General features: G+C 39.3%; 1 protein-coding gene across 1 annotated transcript in view; it reads left to right on the top strand.

Annotated features, from left to right (window-relative positions):
• LOC117385199 (corticotropin-releasing factor receptor 2) overlaps positions 1-19,100 on the top strand; it is a 160,250-nt gene extending 141,150 nt beyond the window's left edge. Inside the window, exons 10-12 of the mRNA XM_033982468.2 lie at positions 6,690-6,825; positions 8,794-8,835; positions 18,960-19,100. Of these exons, the coding sequence (XP_033838359.1) occupies positions 6,690-6,825; positions 8,794-8,835; positions 18,960-19,100 (319 nt within the window). The remainder of the gene's footprint in view (positions 1-6,689; positions 6,826-8,793; positions 8,836-18,959) is intronic.
• The last annotated feature ends 2,286 nt before the right edge of the window (positions 19,101-21,386 follow it).

The raw sequence follows: 21,386 nt of genomic DNA, 5'->3' as shown, positions 1-21,386 counted from the left end.
AATAAGTCTGCTGTGTGCTGTCTAGTCTAGTTATAAAGCATTTTATTGTTTGTATAATCAGAAAGTGTGTGTTTAGCATGGTAGCTGTTGTTAGCGCATATAAATGAATAGTTCAGACGTTCAGAATGCATAATGTAAATGAGGAGTAACTTTAGACAACTGCAAACCTTTTAAAATGAATTGAAGCAAAGAGCTGAAGTGACTATACCCTGAGTGTGATGCAACCTTTGAAATCTAAATTTAAACTGAAGCGCTGCTAAATAATTCTTGACTTTCCTTGTTAATTTAAACTCCTTTTTCTGCTCCTCTTCGTTTGAAAAGCGTTGACTTTCATGTATTTGGCTAACACACTTTTTGACTTTGAGGCTGTAAGCACCAGAGCTGAATGAGATTTGCAGTTTAGGTTTAAATAGTAGGATTTTGTCCAGAAGAATTGACAAAAAGACTCAAAAAGGCCTATGTGCTGACTAACTAACACAACAACTTCATGCATTTCCATTTCTGGCACACAGGGACATTTCAGAACATGTTTATACAGAACTTAACTACAGGGTTAGCAATTTTTTATTTGATCGTTACCTACTAAGCCCAGAATGATATCACCCTGTATTGTTTTATACAGTGGGATATCCGTGGCCCTCCCGCCCACTGTCGTACCACGAGCCAGCCTCAAACACAGCCGTCCAAGATTTGTTTATTTCAGTGATGCATGTGAAACGAAGGAGCTTATTGGTCACCCATCCGCAATGTTTTCCAGTATCCCGTGATATTTTTCCGTAATTTTTTCCAGCCATATTTGTTTTGATACAGGCGAACCATACGTGGCCCTGATTGGCTAATCCACCTTTCAATCACACCCATCTGAGAGATTCACGCGTGACCAGACTCACATCATAAAGTATTGAATGTGTGTGTATGTGTGATCCCAGGCAGTTTTGATTGGATTGTGACTGATCTTGCAGCGATACTAAGCACTAGGCTCCGCGGGAGCTGTGCGAAGTGCAACTTTCATTCACACAAAACAGGAAATTCCACAGAACAGACGTAAGAATCCCATTAAATCTGCACCGTCGATTGTCTCTGCTCTTCCTTCCTGTCAGGTTGCAATTGCACATTGAAATCCACTGCCAAGTACAACACAAAATGGTCATAAAAGGGGCTAAACTGGATTTGATTACAGCAACAGCGTGGATGACGGAAGAGACAAGGTACAAGTACGTTGCTATGACGACAAAACAGACCCTTGGTTACCACTTTCATCTCACAAAATAGATAAAACCCTTCAACATAAGAGCGTGAGAGTGAAGTTCAAGTTTCTCTGGTAATAGGCCTATGTTCCTTTGCAACTGTCCTGTGCAATTTAAGATGAACATATTTCGTTTCATTATTTCATTTTGCAACATCTTTCTTCTGCTTTTTCTGTACCAAAAATATAGTGTGAATTCAGGTAAAGTCGGACGATTAAGCATTTGAGTATTTTTACATGTGGAAACTAAAGAGTCAGTCATCAGTTGTGATCTTAAGTTCAAGTTCCAGACCCTGTGTTTATAAAACAATAGTTTTGATCCAAGAGCATCACAGTGAGTTTGGTGTAACGTCAAAGTGAGCGACGTTTACACCTGTGCATGAAAACAACAGTGACATGTCAGACTGTGGCTGGAATGAAAGAGCTACACGTCCAACTGAAGGAGTTTAGACATATATTTTGTTCTGAATCATATTTTTTGCAGGATGTTATGACCGTATATGAATTTAGATTTCCAAAGGTACATCTTTTGTCAAATTTTTTGTCGTTCTGGTAAAGAGGGACGCCAGTCGTCAGGTAAAGTGTGACTCTCATAAATGGGGTTTTGAATGCAGTTTGGTCTAAATACTTCTGAATACAAATGGTGTAGATAAGAGGAATGTCCAAATAAAGTAAAAAAGCTAAAAAAAAAAAATAAAAAAAAGAAATAAAAAAAAAAAACACCCAGTAAAACAGGTCCATATAAGGGGGCCTATAAATACACCCATTACTGACTCTCAGCTCAGAAACATGGGAGCTGCTCTTTGTCCTGAGCCACTGTGGCTCACTGAACAATATTACTGCTGTGTTCAGTGTGAAAAATAATTTTCACTCATTCAGTGTTGATGCAGATTCTTGGTCATCCAAGTGAAAATAACATTTTAAAACTTTGTTAAGTGTTTTTACCCAAACATGATTTATTTAGACGACATCCAGTCCCCAATTCAAAAGAGTCAGTTCAAGTCTTTTGGGTCACAATAACATGTATTTTTAAGCACCAGAACATGAGTAAATACATCTGCTTTTATGCAGTTCATGCGTCAATGGGAAATCCCATTCTTTTTTTGTCCCACTTTACCCCACTTAGTGTTCCACTTTACCTGAACAGACCCTCGGCTCAGGGGAGAGGACTTTTTGGGACATTTCTAGGGCTGGCTATGGGCATAGGTGGTCGCCTAGGTCACCTGTGGAGAAGACACCAAATTGCTGTCATAAAAAAATACATTAATAAAAAATTAAAGTATGTTCCAATACAATTAAGTAAAATAATAAATCTGGCTTGGCGTCATCAAAATCTGTCCTCAGGCGCCAATAAAGACGCTCCCAGTGTCCACTGATGTATGAATGTGTGAGTGAATGGGTGAAGGTTCCTTAATGTAAAGAGTTTAGGGTGCCTGTTGGAGGTAGAAATGCACTATATTAGTTCCATATGTGATCTTGATTGAATCTCAGCCATGACGTCTCCAGCTCTGTTTAAGTCCACGTTTATGGGACTGCCACAGTGTGAGGTCATGGTCATTGTTTACAGTGCAGCTTTAAGAGGTTCAACCTTAGGTATTCAAAAATGGTTCTTATATAAAAAGCACATTAACAGCAAAAAAAGTTATCCAAGTCTGTCAATATCACCACAACCTCGAGGTGTTGAAGCTAGTGAGAAAAGTTATCTTTTCATTTGAATAATGGTACACTGTAAAAGAAATACCATAAAAATATACTTATTTTCAACAGTACTAAGCCGTTTTCATTAAAAAAGCGTAGAGTACTGTACTTTACCCACGGTAACACCCTAAAATCTGTGCAGGACTCTCCAGTGTAAGTCTATGGTGTAGTACAGCAAGTATTCACTTGGAGCTCATGTGTTTGGCCATGTCTTTCCTACATGACATGAGAAGTTTGAGTTGAGCACAGTTTGACCTAGTGCTCTGATTTGAACCATGCTCCACATGCATCTGCCCTGGATTCATGTATTTTTGGAGAAAACGAGGAACCAAAGGTTTCGCACTCATCAAAAGTGACTTTGTTTCTCAGTCAAAAGCTAAGTGTAACCCTTTAGATTGATTGTACAAATGCTTTTGCTTTCTAAGTAAGGTGCTAAAACATTATAGCTAATAGTCAAATGTTGCTAATGGTAACAGTATAACATGTCAGACACATGTGTTTCCTCATAGAAGGAGCCTGCACTGTAACCTGCTATGTCTGTCATCATATTGGTTTAAAGATGTTAATTATTGATAGTGTTGTTAATTTTCAGATATGTGCTGCTGTGGCTGATAGTCAGCTGGTCCTAATTTATTTTAATTTTCATTATAGTCATTGTATGTGAACAGAACTAGTGATCTGGAGGTTACATTGACTGTCTGACATGGGCCTGTGTATTTGAGCATGTTCAAATATTTACAATATTCTAACATTTTGAAGTGTTATCCATCAGGTTTTATAAAGGGCAGAGTACTGTCACTGCAACAACAAAAGATTTAAATAACATTTTCTCTGCCCTTGATGACAAACAAGACTGTGTAGGTCTGTTTATTGATTCAACTAAAGTTTTTGATTCAGTGGATCATGGAGTCCTCTTGAAGCACCTGAAACAGACTGGATTTGACAATGCTTCATGGAAGTGGTTCCAAAATGATCTCTCAAACAGAACCCAGGCAGTAGTAGTCGATGGGTTTATTATTATTATTATTATTATTATTATTATTATTATTATTATTATTATTATTATTATTATTATTATTATTATTATTATTATTATTATTATTATTATTATCATTATTATTATCATTATTATTATTATTATTATTATTATCATTATTATTATTATTATTATTATTATTATTATTATTGTTGTTGTTGTTGTTGTTGTTGTTGTTGTTGTTATTATTATTATTATTATTATTTTGTCTTTACTTTACTATCATTGAATGCAAATGAAACATATATAATTTTTTTAAGTGGTGTGCAAGCTACAAATCTTTATACACTAAACGGTCCATTAATTGGAAGAGTCACCGCCTGTAAATATCTTTGGGTTTGGCTTGAAAAATACTTAATTTTTTTTAAATACATGTCAGATATACAGAATTATAAAACAGTTAAAAATCAAAATGATAATTTTATTTCAGAAGCAAATCTTGGATCCTATTGAATTACAGAAAAAAGAAACAAAAAATCTGTATTGGATTATATAGATATAATCTACATGCAGACCTCAGCCTCTACTTTAAACCTTTAGACTCTTTCACTCGTCGTTTCATAACAGGTGATGGATTTAGATCCATCTCTGTTCACTCAATGAAAAAGTAGGTTGGCCATCGCAGCTGTCAGAAAAGAACACTGTATAAATGTATTTATAAGAAGCTACTTCATAGACTCAATATCTCACTTGTTTGTTGAACTTTGATACGGGAACTTTTAATACAAGATCTCATGATTGTCTACAGCTGCACCAGAACTGAAATGGAAAAAGGCTTTTGGTTATTTTGCTTCCCAAAAATGGAAAACATTTCAAGGACATGAAAAACTGGACACACTGGTGCCACGAATGCACTTTAATAATCTGGTGATAAACATTTATACTCACACCTGCTTCTGTTTTAATGTTTTAAATGGATCTATGCAGTTTGGTTTTGTTTGTACTGTTCTGTATTTTAAGAGGTCATTCATGAAAAAGAGTCTATTTCTCTCATTGGGCTCTCCCTGTGTATATAAAGATAAACAAAATGAATCAAAAATGAATCAAATTGTTTCATTGTGGTGATATTCATTGTATAATTGTTGCACAGATTGGATTTTTCAATAAAAGTAATTGTTTCTGAGCTACTGTATACAAAGGAGTTTTATTTTGAAAAGTACAAAGCATTTAACAGATAGAAGTCGTACATTCACAGTAGAGGGTCTTAAAATAAAAATAGTAATGCTAAGGTTCTGTACACCTGTGTACAGTAAGAAGCATCCAGTATAGGTTTACTGCAAATACACAGCTTTGTACTGGGATATTTTGCTGCCAGCTCTTTTTCGTATATAACCACATTTTTCTTCCAGTGTAGATGTATGTTTTACATGTGATGAATAGTGATTAGCAGCTGCTACGATGATGATCTTGCACTACTTTTCAAATAGTTTTTGCTCTTTAAGTTTGGATTATTTGAAACCGGGTCGAGTTTTGCCATTGAAATGACATTTACAGTTCAAAATTGCATTATGACTTAGATTTGCAAGGGGAATAACTTGGTGATGGTTGGTTCCTGTTTTGTTTTTTTTCTGGTGCACTGTGTAAATTTTCAGATGGAGCATCCGCTACCTGCTTTTCTCTATAGAAATCTCCATAGAAATGTCATTGTTTCTTAACCTGGAATGTTCCACCATATGGCATTACACTTATCCATATTGCATTTTTTCAACCACAGATATTTGAATTATTCAAACATATCTCTAAAAACATGACATTTGTATTATATGTATTCTTCTATTCAGCCAGCCTGCCTTTCCACAGATCTTAATGGCTTGCTTCCTTTGAGATAAAAAAGTGTCATACTGGTATACTGTGGAACATTCCCAATAACAGCATTAAAAACAGCAGGTAGCGGGGCCCCCACCATAACAGGTGCAGCTTTAACTGAATTATTTTAAGGTAGAACAGAAACATACTTGGATGCACTATCAGGGTCCATTAGGCTCCAGCTCGCTCACCGTGTCTCAAAAGTGTAAAATATAAAATAAACAACATAAAATCATTTAATTAAAATGAATAGCCTATGTACACTTCAGCACTCTAGCTAGTGCTCAGTGTTGCAAAGCTAACACTTTTATTAAAATCAGAAAACATAAAATAAACAACTTTTAAAATTCAAATTAATTAAAATAAAGACAACCCAGTTATTTTAATATGTAGAACACTTCAGTTTGTGGAGTTGTTTTAATATTTATTATGCCTCCAAATTAGCATTAGCGTTAGCATTGAGACACAAACATGTCTCTTTCTAAACACAGAAGTTTCCTCCTGTAAAGTATTCATTTTATTTCTATATGAGAGACTGATAATGTATCCAAATATGTGACAGAATATTCTACCTTAAAATGTGAGGTGTTTAACATCTCTGTCCACTGCCTCATCTTTAAATATTTCTTTATTTGAGCGTGACTTGGCAAAAACCTCATAGAGATACACTTAGACAGGAAGTAGTGACGCTAACAGTGAGGCTTCTGTTGTGCACTGAACTAACTAAAGATGACCCAACTGTTTTATATGTAGTTTTATTGAGACACAAAACCCTGCCCCAGTGTCGCCAGGCAAAGTATTCACCTCATTAGTTTAGTCTTTAACATTGTGACTCAACAAAAAACCCATAGTGTGCATTTGTGGCTGGTTCTTATTCTGCCATTTGTGGTGTAACTTTCTCAGGAAAGCTGTGAAGGCCACGCTGGTGCTGCTTCCTCTTCTGGGCATCACCTACATGCTCTTCTTCGTCAATCCGGGGGAGGACGACATCTCTCAGATCGTCTTCATCTACTTCAACTCCTTCCTCCAGTCTTTTCAGGTGAGCGTGATATTTCTGCCCTCGCCCACACGCCGTGACTTTTCAACACAATGTGGAGAGTTCTGCTTTTGTCAGGCTGTGGTATTAAAGTGCACTGTGGAACCTTTATGGAGGAGGGTCTGCTATGATTGTCTTTATGGAGTTCTTATTGCTTTGCTTGAAATGTTTCACACTATGGCATTACATGTATATATTTGCATGCATTCAATTATAGTGTTTTTATTACTGTAAATTTCTGAGTATAAGTCACAACTTTTTTCCCGCGCTTTGAACCCTGCGGCCTATACAGCGGTGCGGACAGACAGACAGACTTGGGGAAAAAAATTATGCGCTGAAGAAAACACTAGTTTTGATTTTTAACTGTCATTTTGCGTATTTTAAAATTTATTTGGTGGGGCTTATATTCAGGGGTGCTCAATAGTCTGAAATTTACAGCACTCAAAATGACCTTGTAAAATGTGCTCCCATCTTCACAAATCTGACCTGTAACTTGGCCTAATGGCATCACCAGCTTATTACTATAGAGATATTTTAAAAGCCATACTCTGGAGTATTCCAGGCAAATCAGTAATTCCATAGAGACAAATAGGTGGCATTGCTAAGCCAAGCTGCAGCTCAGATCTGTGGAGAGGGGACCACACTTTACCAGATATTTTATCTCCACTTAGCTGACCAGTATCTTGGCTTTGTGGTTTTTAACGTGTCCATGGAGATGGATATATTAAAAACCATACTGTGGAACATTCCAGAGAACATAATAGCATCTTCATGAACACAAGCAGTTTGCAGATCCTTCACCAAAAAGGTTACGTAGTGGACTGTATACCGACTGTATAAAGAAATGGACTAAGTGAGTGTGACATCACCCACAGCATTCGGCTCCAGTCAAATGAAGCTCATCGAGGCTAGAGCAGTTATAGAGGTGAATTTGGATCTAAGCTCCAAATTTGCAATTTCAACTGCAAGTATCATAGCAACCAAAGAGCCAATCCGGAGCGAGGCTGTTGAAGGTAACGCTCCTTCTTGGTCACACTGCTGGTTTAGGAGGAAGTAGGCACCTAGCAATGCTGTCAATCAAACCTGTTGCTAACGCTAATGGGAGCAACCTGAAAATTTGTCTGTTATTAATGTTCGAATTACAGACACAATAGTGAAATAAAAACACCAGGATTATATAAGGCTGGTTAATACGAACATTTTAAGACCAAATGATGAGCCTGACAGCAGTAGATACAGAGAGAGGGACCACGGTTTTCCAATATAAAGTGAATTGGAGCCAGAATCAATGGAGCCAGAAGCGCGCGCATGATCACTTCCTATTTTGAATGCGGCGGCTAGCAGGTTAGCTACGTCCATTTATCTATACAGTCTATGATCTGAACACAGTGATTGTTTTAAATTGGTTGGGGTTTGGGTTTCACTCTCACTAAATAGTGGAATTTGCAAGTGCTATCTTTAACGAACTATAAAATATGCTTGGAAAGGTTGTGTTCAAATGTTGGATATTAAATAAAATTGTACAGTTATTATGTTTTCACTTTGATTCACTAATGACTCCAAAAGGTCTTCATCATAACTTGGACTTAACCCACAAGATTAATGAGTCAAACTCGTAGTGGAAAACACATGATAAAAACAAAGACAAATGAAAGAGCTGGTAGCAAGTGGATTAAACCTGGACCCGGTAAAGTTAGTTGCTCTTTTGTTCTCGCTTTTGTTTTGTTTTTTGTTAAATCCCTCTGACATTTTTACATATTTAACTGCCCCCGCTTTTAAACAGCCTGAGTGCTACCGCAATTGGGAGTACATCTCTTTTACCACCATTACCAAAAGTGCAGCAAAACAACACTAAAAAAAACAACCCAGCTCATGTGTCCTACCTGTTCTGAGGCACCTGAATCCCCCGCGCTCCAAGTAGGCGCGTGTCAGTAGTCGCTGTTTCGCTAATCCTAATGTGTCTCTCCACAGGGGTTCTTTGTCTCCGTCTTTTACTGCTTTCTAAATGGAGAGGTGAGTCAGTGGGGTTTTTTCATAACTTCTTTTCAAATTATTTCCTGAAAACGTGTTTATTTGCATGGGGTGTTAATTCGCTGGCAAACTGAGCAACGGTCCCACAGTTGTAAAAATTGAGATATTGGTAATGGAGATGAGAAAATGTATTTTTTTACGTTGGGGTTTTGGAGTTCTTTTTTTCCTTTTTTTGAGTTTATGAAAAAAGAACAAAGAAAGAGAGTTAAGATTAAGGACTATTATTATTTAAAAAAAAAAAAAAAAAAAAAAAAAGAATCACCCACACCCACCAACACCCAGCCACAACCACACCCACCAATGCACACACACACACGTACACCCAGCTACACCCACACGCACCAACATCCACCCACACCCACACAACACACACATCCACTCACACAATTTCAATATTATGGTTTTTCATGGTATTTCTCTGTAGCGATATAGCGTGCTTCAAACTGTATTAGTGTCTGTCCAGCTATAATTTAAACAAACTTCACCAAACTCATAACCAGTGATGGAATGTAATGAAGTACAAGTAATAAAGTACTGTACCTAAGTAGATTTCAAGATGGATCCTTTTTACTTTTACTTCACTACATCTGAGAGCAGTATCTATACTTTCTACTCCACTACATTTTTGAACAGGACTAAAATGTAAACGTATTTTTTTTTACGATTGTTTGAGACCTGCTAAAAAACCTGACAGGTTTATTTTTAACACGTTCATTATTTGAGCAACAAAAATATACAATTTAAAACTGCTGGGAAAAAGGTAAAGGTTTGGTTTAGATCAGTTTTTCTCAAACTGTGGTCTGTGCAGCGAGCTCCTTCAGAGCTGCTTCAGGTGGGACTTGGACAACTATTCAGTTTATGTCTCATTTAAAATTCATTTTATCCACTTTTTGTCCTTGTTTGGATTGTCGTCTGGTTTAGACTTGGTTTAGTCCTAGATTAGACCTGGAATAGTCCTGTTATTGACCTGGTTTAGTCCTAGATTAGACCTGGAATAGTCCTGTTATAGACCTGGTTTAGTCCTAGATTAGACCTGGAATAGTCCTGTTATAGACCTGGTTTAGTCCTAGATTAGAGCTGGTTTAGTCCTAGATTAGACCTGGTTTAGTCCTAGATTAGACCTGGAATAGTCCCGCTGTAGACCTGGTTTAGTCCTAGATTAGACCTGGAATAGTCCCGTTGTAGACCTGGTTTAGTCCTAGATTAGACCTGGAATAGTCCCGTTATAGACCTGGTTTAGTCCTAGATAAGACCTGGAATAGTCCCGTTATAGACCTGGTTTAGTCCTAGATTAGACCTGGAATAGTCCTGTTATAGACCTGGTTTAGTCCTAGATTAGACCTGGAATAGTCCTGTTATAGACCTGGTTTAGTCCTAGATTAGAGCTGGTTTAGTCCTAGATTAGACCTGGTTTAGTCCTAGATTAGACCTGGAATAGTCCCGTTGTAGACCTGGTTTAGTCCTAGATTAGACCTGGAATAGTCCCGTTGTAGACCTGGTTTAGTCCTAGATTAGACCTGGAATAGTCCCGTTATAGACCTGGTTTAGTCCTAGATAAGACCTGGAATAGTCCCGTTATAGACCTGGTTTAGTCCTAGATTAGACCTGGAATAGTCCCGTTATAGACCTGGTTTAGTCCTAGATTAGACCTGGAATAGTCCTGTTATAGACCTGGTTTAGTCCTAGATTAGACCTGGAATAGTCCCGTTATAGACCTGGTTTAGTCCTAGATTAGACCTGGAATAGTCCCGTTATAGACCTGGTTTAGTCCTAGATTAGACCTGGAAAAGTCCCGTTATAGACCTGGTTTAGTCCTAGATTAGACCTGGAATAGTCCTGTTATAGACCTGGTTTAGTCCTAGATTAGACCTGGAATAGTCCTGTTATAGACCTGGTTTAGTCCTAGATTAGAGCTGGTTTAGTCCTAGATTAGACCTGGTTTAGTCCTAGATTAGACCTGGAATAGTCCCGTTGTAGACCTGGTTTAGTCCTAGATTAGACCTGGAATAGTCCCGTTGTAGACCTGGTTTAGTCCTAGATTAGACCTGGAATAGTCCCGTTATAGACCTGGTTTAGTCCTAGATAAGACCTGGAATAGTCCCGTTATAGACCTGGTTTAGTCCTAGATTAGACCTGGAATAGTCCTGTTATAGACCTGGTTTAGTCCTAGATTAGACCTGGAATAGTCCTGTTATAGACCTGGTTTAGTCCTAGATTAGAGCTGGTTTAGTCCTAGATTAGACCTGGTTTAGTCCTAGATTAGACCTGGAATAGTCCCGTTGTAGACCTGGTTTAGTCCTAGATTAGACCTGGAATAGTCCCGTTATAGACCTGGTTTAGTCCTAGATAAGACCTGGAATAGTCCCGTTATAGACCTGGTTTAGTCCTAGATTAGACCTGGAATAGTCCCGTTATAGACCTGGTTTAGTCCTAGATTAGACCTGGAATAGTCCCGTTATAGACCTGGTTTAGTCCTAGATTAGACCTGGAATAGTCCCGTTATAGACCTGGTTTAGTCCTAGATTAGACCTGGAATAGTCCCGTTATAGACCTGGTTTAGTCCTAGATTAGACCTGGAAAAGTCCCGTTATAGACCTGGTTTAGTCCTAGATTAGACCTGGAATAGTCCCGTTATAGACCTGCTTTAGTCCTAGATTAGACCTGGAAGAGTCCTCTTGTAGACCTGGTTTAGTCCTAGATTAGACCTGGAAGAGTCCTGTTATAGACCTGGTTTAGTCCTAGATTAGACCTTGAATAGTCCTGTTATAGACCTGGTTTAGTCCTAGATTAGACCTGGAATAGTCCCGTTGTAGACCTGGTTTAGTCCTAGATTAGACCTGGAATAGTCCCGTTATAGACCTGGTTTAGTCCTAGATTAGACCTGGAATAGTCCCGTTATAGACCTGGTTTAGTCCTAGATTAGACCTGGAATAGTCCTGTTATAGACCTGGTTTAGTCCTAGATTAGACCTGGAATAGTCCCGTTGTAGACCTGGTTTAGTCCTGTTATAGACCTGGAATAGTCCTGTTATAGACCTGGTTTAGTCCTAGATTAGACCTGGAATAGTCCCGTTGTAGACCTGGTTTAGTCCTAGATTAGACCTGGAATAGTCCCGTTGTAGACCTGGTTTAGTCCTGTTATAGACCTGGAATAGTCCTGTTATAGACCTGGTTTAGTCCTAGATTAGACCTGGAATAGTCCTGTTGTAGACCTGGTTTAGTCCTAGATTAGACCTGGAATAGTCCCGTTGTAGACCTGGTTTAGTCCTAGATTAGACCTGGAATAGTCCCATTATAGACCTGGTTTAGTCCTAGATTAGACCTGGAATAGTCCCGTTATAGACCTGGTTTAGTCCTAGATTAGACCTGGAATAGTCCCATTATAGACCTGGTTTAGTCCTAGATTAGACCTGGAATAGTCCTTTTATACACCTGGTTTAGTCCTAGATTAGACCTGGTTTAGTCCTAGATTAGACCTGGAATAGTCCTGTTATAGACCTGGTTTAGTCCTAGATTAGACCTGGAATAGTCCCGTTGTAGACCTGGTTTAGTCCTAGATTAGACCTGGAATAGTCCCGTTGTAGACCTGGTTTAGTCCTAGATTAGACCTGGAATAGTCCCGTTGTAGACCTGGTTTAGTCCTAGATTAGACCTGGAATAGTCCCGTTATAGACCTGGTTTAGTCCTAGATTAGACCTGGAATAGTCCCGTTATAGACCTGGTTTAGTCCTAGATTAGACCTGGAATAGTCCCGTTATAGACCTGGTTTAGTCCTAGATTAGACCTGGAATAGTCCCGTTATAGACCTGGTTTAGTCCTAGATTAGACCTGGAATAGTCCCGTTATAGACCTGGTTTAGTCCTAGATTAGACCTGGAATAGTCCCGTTGTAGACCTGGTTTAGTCCTAGATTAGACCTGGAATAGTCCCGTTGTAGACCTGGTTTAGTCCTAGATTAGACCTGGAATAGTCCCGTTGTAGACCTGGTTTAGTCCTAGATTAGACCTGGAATAGTCCCGTTGTAGACCTGGTTTAGTCCTAGATTAGACCTGGAATAGTCCCGTTATAGACCTGGTTTAGTCCTAGATTAGACCTGGAATAGTCCCGTTATAGACCTGGTTTAGTCCTAGATTAGACCTGGAATAGTCCCGTTATAGACCTGGTTTAGTCCTAGATTAGACCTGGAATAGTCCCGTTATAGACCTGGTTTAGTCCTAGATTAGACCTGGAATAGTCCTGTTATAGACCTGGTTTAGTCCTAGATTAGACCTTGTATAGACCTCATTTTGATCTGCTTGTCCTCAGAAAGCCAAATATCTTCTTTGTACTTGTTGTGAAAAGTTTGAGATCTACTAGTTTAGACTCTTACCGAAAAGGAGAACGAAAAGGGATGCTGAGGTAAACAGCAAAGGTCAAAGGTCAAACATAAATTCAAACAGGAAGAGTGGATTTTGTTGCCCCTGTGTCCTCTGTGAGCTGGAGGACTTTACCTGTTGTGCATGTTTGGGGTTGATGGAGGAAACCAACCCAGACAATGAAAGACGCACACAAGACACAAGAGGAAGAGGAAGAAGTCAGGAGGATGACATGAACAATTTGAGAATTCTGTGTGCCCGAAAAACAAACATTTATTTTTTCCAAAGAGTAGTTATTAATATGTTAATCTGGCCCGTGAGCGTCAGCTAACTCAAAGGTCAAATGATGCCAACCCAATAGTTTAATTCGCTCTGAGCCAAAACAGAGTGCAGCTGTAGAGTGCGGTGCTGGGAGTGGGATAGTCCTGTCCTGGTGAATCAGTGTTTCTCAAACGGGGGTACAGGGACAGCAGGGGGTACTTGAATGCGATCGTGTTTCATAATTGTTTGTTTTTTTTACATCTTATATAAAAATTCTACTTCTACTTGAGTAACAATATTTTATTTCAGTACAATATTTGGATATACTCTGCACATTAACGTAAAGGCCCCGCACCTGATTTAAAACCGTGAGTCAGGAAAATAATTTGACCCCTATAACTGCTCCGGCCTCGATGAGCTTCGTTTGACTGGAGCTGAACGCTGTGGGTGACGTCACACTCACTCTGTCCACGTCTTTATCCAGTCTGTGATCAAGACACAGAAAACCCTGTCTAGTCTGCAGCTGTTTGCTATTAGTGCTTTGTCACTCTGGATGTACCATGACAGAGAATAATGTATAGGACAGAGTCAGGGAGTTGGTTTCCCATGATTGTTAGCAAGAATGTGTCTGATGGGATGAAAAAAGGTCAGTAGGTTCTGTATTAGTTATTACCTGAGAAAATGTTGCGTAAAAAGGATAATCAAATTTTTTCTAATTCAGCTGCAATCAGATTCAGGCTGTTTAAGTTATAAAACAAGGCGACTTTTTTTTTTATTTATTTTTTTGTTAACACAGATACACATAGATAAAAAGTCTGAACTTTGCTGCAAATCATCTGTAGACCTCTTTTAATAAAAACAAAACAAAACAACAAAACAAGAAAAAAACAAACAAAAAAGGATAAATAAATGGAACATTTCTGGTGGATCCACAGATGTTCTTTCTTTGCCTGGAATGTTTCACAATATAGCATGGAAACAATTAAGCAACACCACCAGGACAAGTTAAGAGTCAGATCTGCAGAGAGGCCACCCCACTAAGCAAGAATGCATGGATTATTCAATAAAAATATAATTTAATGACATACAGTAGACCTTTTCAGGCATAGAAATAACATCTCCTTGGAGACAGGCACCAGAAAAGTTCCACAGAGCATCTTTAAACAACCAGCTGTTCTCCCTCTGTAAATGCTAATTGGACGTAAACGGCACGTGCCTTTTTTCCAGTTGATCAGAAAAGCCCAGTGGTTTCAAAGTAATTACGATTATTAGCAGAATTACATGTCATTGAGGAGCATCAAGGGTGCTTTTGTGAGCTCTCAGTGTGAATAATGTGGAGCAGGGATGGAGCAGTGGGTCATTGAAGCTGAGAAGGCACATGCTTAAAGAAGGAATACTCTTCTCTTCAGTGCTGGATGATGTAACTTAGGCTTTTGCTAAGTGGCTACTAAGGATTTGGACAGCTCTTGTATCTTAGATCTGACCAGAACTGAAGAAGCAGCTTGGATGAGCAAGAGGCTTCATTCATAAAACCTTTTTGTCCAGTTGACAGATTTTATATTTCTCTTTTGCAATGGATCAGACCTGGACTACTGAAGGATTACACAGATATGCTTGTATCTTACTCGCTTATAGATCAGGGGTCACCAACCCGTCGATGGAGATCAACAACGAAGAACGAGTAAAAATGCACTCAGATAGTGAAGCATAAACTCCACAGCTATGGCAGATGCTCAGTGAAAAAAGCCCCAAATCTTTCACTTTCATCCAGAGGGAAGAGGAATTAATTTTTACCATGGTAACGAATAAGTGCGTCTGCATGCTGTCGCCAAACACAAACGTGTTGGAAAAAAGGAAACCTGTCCTAACGTCACAAGAGCTTTTTTCATTTTTTTTTAATCGATTTAACAAGAACAGTGAACATTAATCAACATTACTGTAAATGTACCAGAATTAGTCACAAGACTCTTTTTCACCCGTTGTCCCGGTAAAACATTCAAAGTTTAAGGACATCTAACCACCAAAGAGCATCATCCGACAGAAAATAGTTACGAAACTGAACCATCCATTAAAAGCCCTGCAGCTGTTTCACAAAACCTTCTACTCACAGTATTGCCATTGCAGAAGCAATGTTTAGTGTAAGTCGCCTTTTGGCTCAACATAAGAACCCATTCACAGACGGTGCGCTGTGTAAAGAAGCCACGCTCATCACAGCACAGACACTTTTTGGTGATTTTAAAAACAAAGATGACATTGGGAGCGCACTGAGCTCTGTAGCACTCGAGGTCACAGCAGCGAAACGGAGGATTCATCAACACAAGAGGACGTCCTCAGATTGTTCAATTTAAAAGAAAGAGAGGAGAGGACATTTAGTCTGAGTTTAAACACTACAACATCCCCATGCACGATGTTTTATCGCCCCATGAGCTCACTGTCTATGACTTTGTGAATTATCACTGTGACCCATCAGCGCCCTGATGGGGAAAGCCATGGACTTTTGTCTATAGTGACACTTGTTTAGGAGCTCACTGGAGGAGTGAGACGCCACGTACAGGGACCTGTTTTTCCACACAAATGTCCACTGGTTGAGTCAGGGAAAGTACTGCAGTGGTCTGTGAACTCACTGCCTCAGATAAAGGGCCATATCCTGCCCGCGGTCTTAAAGCAGCAGTAGTGTTAGCGAGATAATCTGCTGTTAGTTAGCGTCAGTGCTACTGCTGAGAGTGTGGGGCGTGGCGCTCTAAAACAGGTGTGCCCTGCATAAATATCAGGTGGAGTGGAGCAAATTGATATTTATTTTAACAGTTCACTGAATGCTCCACACCCCGCCCTCAACTAGTCAACTGAAAAACATGTAACATACTCAAGGCATAAAGAGCCTTTTATTTGGAAGATGATAAATGCAGAACATTTCGAGGGCAGGTGTTGCTCGGTGCTGCTCTATAGTTTGTTTTGATCTGGGTCTGTTCAAAAGATGCTCATTCATATGAAGCTCTTTACAGCACTATCCTAAACATCAAGTCTAGACTAAATTATTCCCATTGTGCCGCTTTGATTAGTTTATAAAGTTAGTCGCCAGTGGGTAGGTTATCATCAGAACTTTAGACAACTCTACACTGTGCCAGGGAGCGAGCTGAACCTCTCACAGACGGGACAGGGCGCTGGATAAGGCCCACGCTTTGACTGACAGCTCGGGGCTGTGACAGTTGAATAAAGGAGGCACACGTCTCATCACCAAATATGCACTGTACTGAACATATATGAACTTATACTGTCCAGAAATTAACTTATACTGTCCATATATGAACTTATACTGCCCCACTGTAGTCACTAAGTACAGTCTCTTCACTCCAGCGTTAACATCGTGTAGGTAGCATGAGTCCAACTGAGAAATGAAGAAGCTACTTGGACGAGTGGTGAAATGTATTCATCAGTTGATATAACTCAATTATCTTTTGCTATGGAAAGTACATGATGGATTACACAGACACTTTTATCCACATATAAAGCAGGCACATGATAGATAGCTATGCAATGAAAATGTCAACGAAAATCTTTTTGGCAACTTGTCCCGATGTAAGCACAGAAGGTTTCATTTGATGTAGCAATTTCCGGTTATATGCTCCGGAAATTAACATATAAGCTTTAAGGAAAAGGCTACACAGGGCTGAAATCCCCCAAGCCAGAATAAATGAAAATGTATTTTTGTTGTTTATTTGGTGTTACAAATAATCTTGGTCTGCTAAACACGGGCGCACAGTATTTAATTATTGTGCTCAGAGACTATACCCTAGATATCAGACTTCATATTCCTTTAGGAAAGACAAACAAAAGTGTTTCAAAAGTTTCTGAGCAAACACTACTTCAGTGTGAGTGATTCAGTATCAGTCTCACAGCGTGCACAGTTCTGTATTGATATTCATTAAAGGTGCACTATGTATCACTATTTTCGGGTGGAGGGTCTTACTTGTCTCCATAGTGATGTTATTTGTTCTGTTTTATGCCCTACTGTGTAACATTTTCTCAGAACATTCTCTACAAAGACAATCAGGTGGTGGACCCCAACCAGGGAAGAATACTTGTATGTATGTAGTTGACTATGTCTCTCTTCTGGCCTGGGAAAACCTTGGGGTCCCACTGGAGGAGCTGGAGGACGTGTCTGGGGTGAGGGAAGTCTGGGAGTCCCTGCTTAGACTCCTGTCCCTGCGACCCGGCCCCGGATAAGAGGAAGAAAATGGATAGATGTATTTAATGAACTGTATTCTGAATACCACCAAATGAAAGAGTAACTGTATCAGAATGCAGTTACTCAAATTGTCTTCTTGGTACATGTATTCAGTTAATTCCCAACACTGAATATAATTATTACCTCCTAAACCTTTCTTTGTAGTGACACTTCCAGTTAAGCAGGAATCCCATTCATTTCAGTGGAGAATTTGGGAAAAGTTTCAACACTAAAATATTAGGCAGGTCAAGTAGGTTTATTTGTGTCAGATGTGCAACAACAAGTCAACACTGCACTGATTCTCTGGAGGATTTACAACATGCAAAATAATACAACCTGCATAGTGATGGCGGCGTCCACAGCAACGTATGCAATAAAATGAATAATTTTACTTCCTGGCTGTACAGGGGCTGCAGATGTGACATAGAATCAATTCTATAACCGTTACCTAGCAGTCATAATGTTAACAACGGTCAATAATTGTCCAAATTGAGCAGCTGTCGGTGTTGATGAGAAAGTATTCTATGTTAAAACACTGCAGTACTTCCTGTAATTTTGTAACCTACTTTTCTTACCATTTTTTTTCCCACAACCTGCCACTTAATTGATGAACCAGTATACTTACCCAAGTACTACTCCACCAATAATAAGGAATATAACAAAACCTGACATATGGACTTAAATATTTGTACCAGTCTGTATGCACAACTCATTAAAGGTTTATTTCTTTACATATTTACCGTATCCAAACTTGTCTGTGTAATCCAGGGGTGTCCAAACTTTTCACATTAAGGGCCACAGATAAAAACACAGACAAAACTGAGGGCCGATTGAGGGCCATGGACTGGTCACCAATACAGTGAACAGTTCAAATTCGTGTTTATTACAAGTTAGACTGAACCCCTAGACCCTTATTCATGCTTACATCCTCAAATGGATACATGAAATATTTGATATGGACTTGTTAAAGTAGATTTTCAGAAATGTACAGTAAAAAATACTGTTTAAGGTAATATGGGCCAATTCACCTTAAACTGTGGCCCCCGGGCCACAGTTTAAACATGCCTGGTGTAATCCCTCAGTCGTCCAGGTCTGATCCATAGCAAAAGACGAAGTTAAACTGAAGTTATGGAGGAGCCCTACAACCCTATTCAACCTTTAATGGTCCTACTCCCCGCCCTATTGTCCTCATTGTTTCCCTTGTTTGCCTCGGGTCTGAGTATCCAAACTTGTTCATGAATTCTTTTAACCCTGCCTCTTTGTCCAGGTGCGGTCTGCGGTCAGAAAAAGGTGGCACCGCTGGCAGGACAACCACGCTCTCCGAGTCCGAGTCGCCCGGGCCATGTCCATCCCCACCTCTCCCACCAGGATCAGCTTCCACAGCATCAAACAGACCACAGCCGTGTGACGACGTGCTAGCTCAGACAAGCTAACTGTTTTCTCAAGACTACAACAACCAGAACGCAGAATGTCCGTGGCTTACAGACTTCGGAGAGAAAATTGACAACATGCTAGGAGCATTCAGACAAGCTAGCTGTTGGAAGCACTGTGTTCGAAAGACGACTAAAACACGGAAAGCAGTATGTTCACGACTTACGAACTTTGAAAAACGTGAGAACATGTTAGCTGCCTCCAAGCAAGCTAGTTGTTGGATGTGCCATTTCCTAGAGAAGAAAAAACAGATCACACTTTGGAGAAAAATTGTGACAACATGCTGGCTCCTCCCAAACAAGCTAACTGTTGGACAGGCTAGTTTTAAAAGACTACAACAACCATAATGCAGTATATCCATAACTTATAAACTCTGGAGAAGACGTGACAACATCATAGCTACGCGTAAATAAGCTAACTGTTGGATACACTGTTTTCTAAAGACTACTACCACCAGAACGCAGTATGTCCGTGACTTATAAACGTTGGAGAAAAAAAAAAAAGTGAAATATTTTTACTGGAACAAAAACTTATCACAAAACTTGCACCATTCATCAACAATGTGTGGATTCTACCGGAGGAGCAGACCAACGGTGCAGAAAAGGACATGAATTAAAATGACTCGAATGGTGAATTGAGTTATAGTTTATATTTATTTGTTTATTCAGCCTGGATTATTTGACAGATGAAGAAAATCTCATGGTATGTTATGCTTTTATTTAGACAGGGACAGTGCACGACATTACATTAAAAAAACAGGAAAGATGTATGGTGCCTCATGTAAAACAGAACATAGTTTAGTGGTTAAGCTTTTGAACTTTTAATATTAATGTTTCTGGAAAAAGCTATGGGAAAAAATGAACCAATCACTCCAACCACTACCAGTCGCTCCATTAGTGAGTGATCGGTAGAGTCTGTGAGAGTCTGCCATCTTCTTGTCTTTATGGAGATCCAATTACTTTGCTTGATGTTCCAGAGTATTGCATTGAACTTATACCTTGCAGTTATTCTATAGCGGGTCATCGAAAACTGATTTTTGCTGTGCGTGGGCTTGCCGTTCCACAGATCTGACCTTTAGCAAAGCTGTTTTTTTCTCCATGGAGATAGAGAAGTTGAAGTCATAGTATTGTACATTCTTGGCAAAGCGTAACATCTCCATGATCTGACAGAAAAGTTACATAGTTTTAAGAAAAAGTCAAACTAGCTAAACCTATGGAAACCTAGTAAATAGAGTTATAATTCAAGTCATTTGAACTCATGTAGAACCTTTTTTGCCGTGTACAGAATTCCACTGTGAAGACGTGGAAAAGACGGCTTTCCCGCAGAAGTCCTGGGCCTGGAGGAGAACTCAGAGGCTGTTTTGCAAATGGAGGCGACCCACATTGTTCTGTTAAATCTAATGTATTGTCTGTCTGCAGCTGAGGTCAGACTACACAAGAACATGAGAGAGGGGAGGGCAGAGCAGATGCTTTTTAGGAGGAGCGACGTGCGGGCGGCTTGTTTACTTTGATTATTCCTGACAGTTCAATTTTTTTCTCTAAGATACACAGCTCTTTATCTGCAAGTTCATTTCTTTTACCTTTCATCTGATTTGTTCCTTTTGACTTCTTCTGTTTGTTGATCTTGTCAGTTGTCGTAAGGCTTGTTTGAGATGAAGTGCACTTCTCCCGGATGATCGACAAGAGTTGATGGTGCCGACTAGGGTTGTTGAAAGCATTGAAAATTAGATACTAATCAATACTAAAACTAGGATCAAAACTTGATTCTCATTTGAGCAGGTATCGATACTAAAAAAGTCACATTCACAGGACAGAAATTAACCTTCACGGAGTAGGTTTAGAATGATCTAGAGCTGTATCAGAACAAGTATAAGACACATCGACTAGTGTACGTAAATGGATCACCAGGACCAGTTCTAGGCATTTCGTGGCCCTAAACAGGATTTTGGTTGTGGGCCCCAAACTCACTTTTTAACTACACACAGAAAGGTTGAAAGAGATATTGTGGTAGTCAAAAAACAAAACATTATAAGCTTTGAGGGTCAAATGTAGGTATATCTCATTGGCGTTGTTTAGGCTAACGTGCTAACTTAGCTGTTTGTTTTGTGCTAATGCTAACTCGCCATTGCCGTAACTCACCATCACTCCGATTTTTTTCTTTTTTCATCTTTCAGCCCCACTGCTAACTAATTTTCTTTTAGGAGCCATTTCATATTCCCCGTGGACGACTGAGGGATTTCACAAATATAAGGCCACATAGGAAT

Source organism: Periophthalmus magnuspinnatus, chromosome 17 (genome assembly GCF_009829125.3).
Source record: "Periophthalmus magnuspinnatus isolate fPerMag1 chromosome 17, fPerMag1.2.pri, whole genome shotgun sequence".
NCBI lineage: Eukaryota > Metazoa > Chordata > Actinopteri > Gobiiformes > Gobiidae > Periophthalmus > Periophthalmus magnuspinnatus.
Note: the sequence above shows the minus strand (reverse complement) of the source record. Positions and strands in the feature narration are given on the sequence as shown.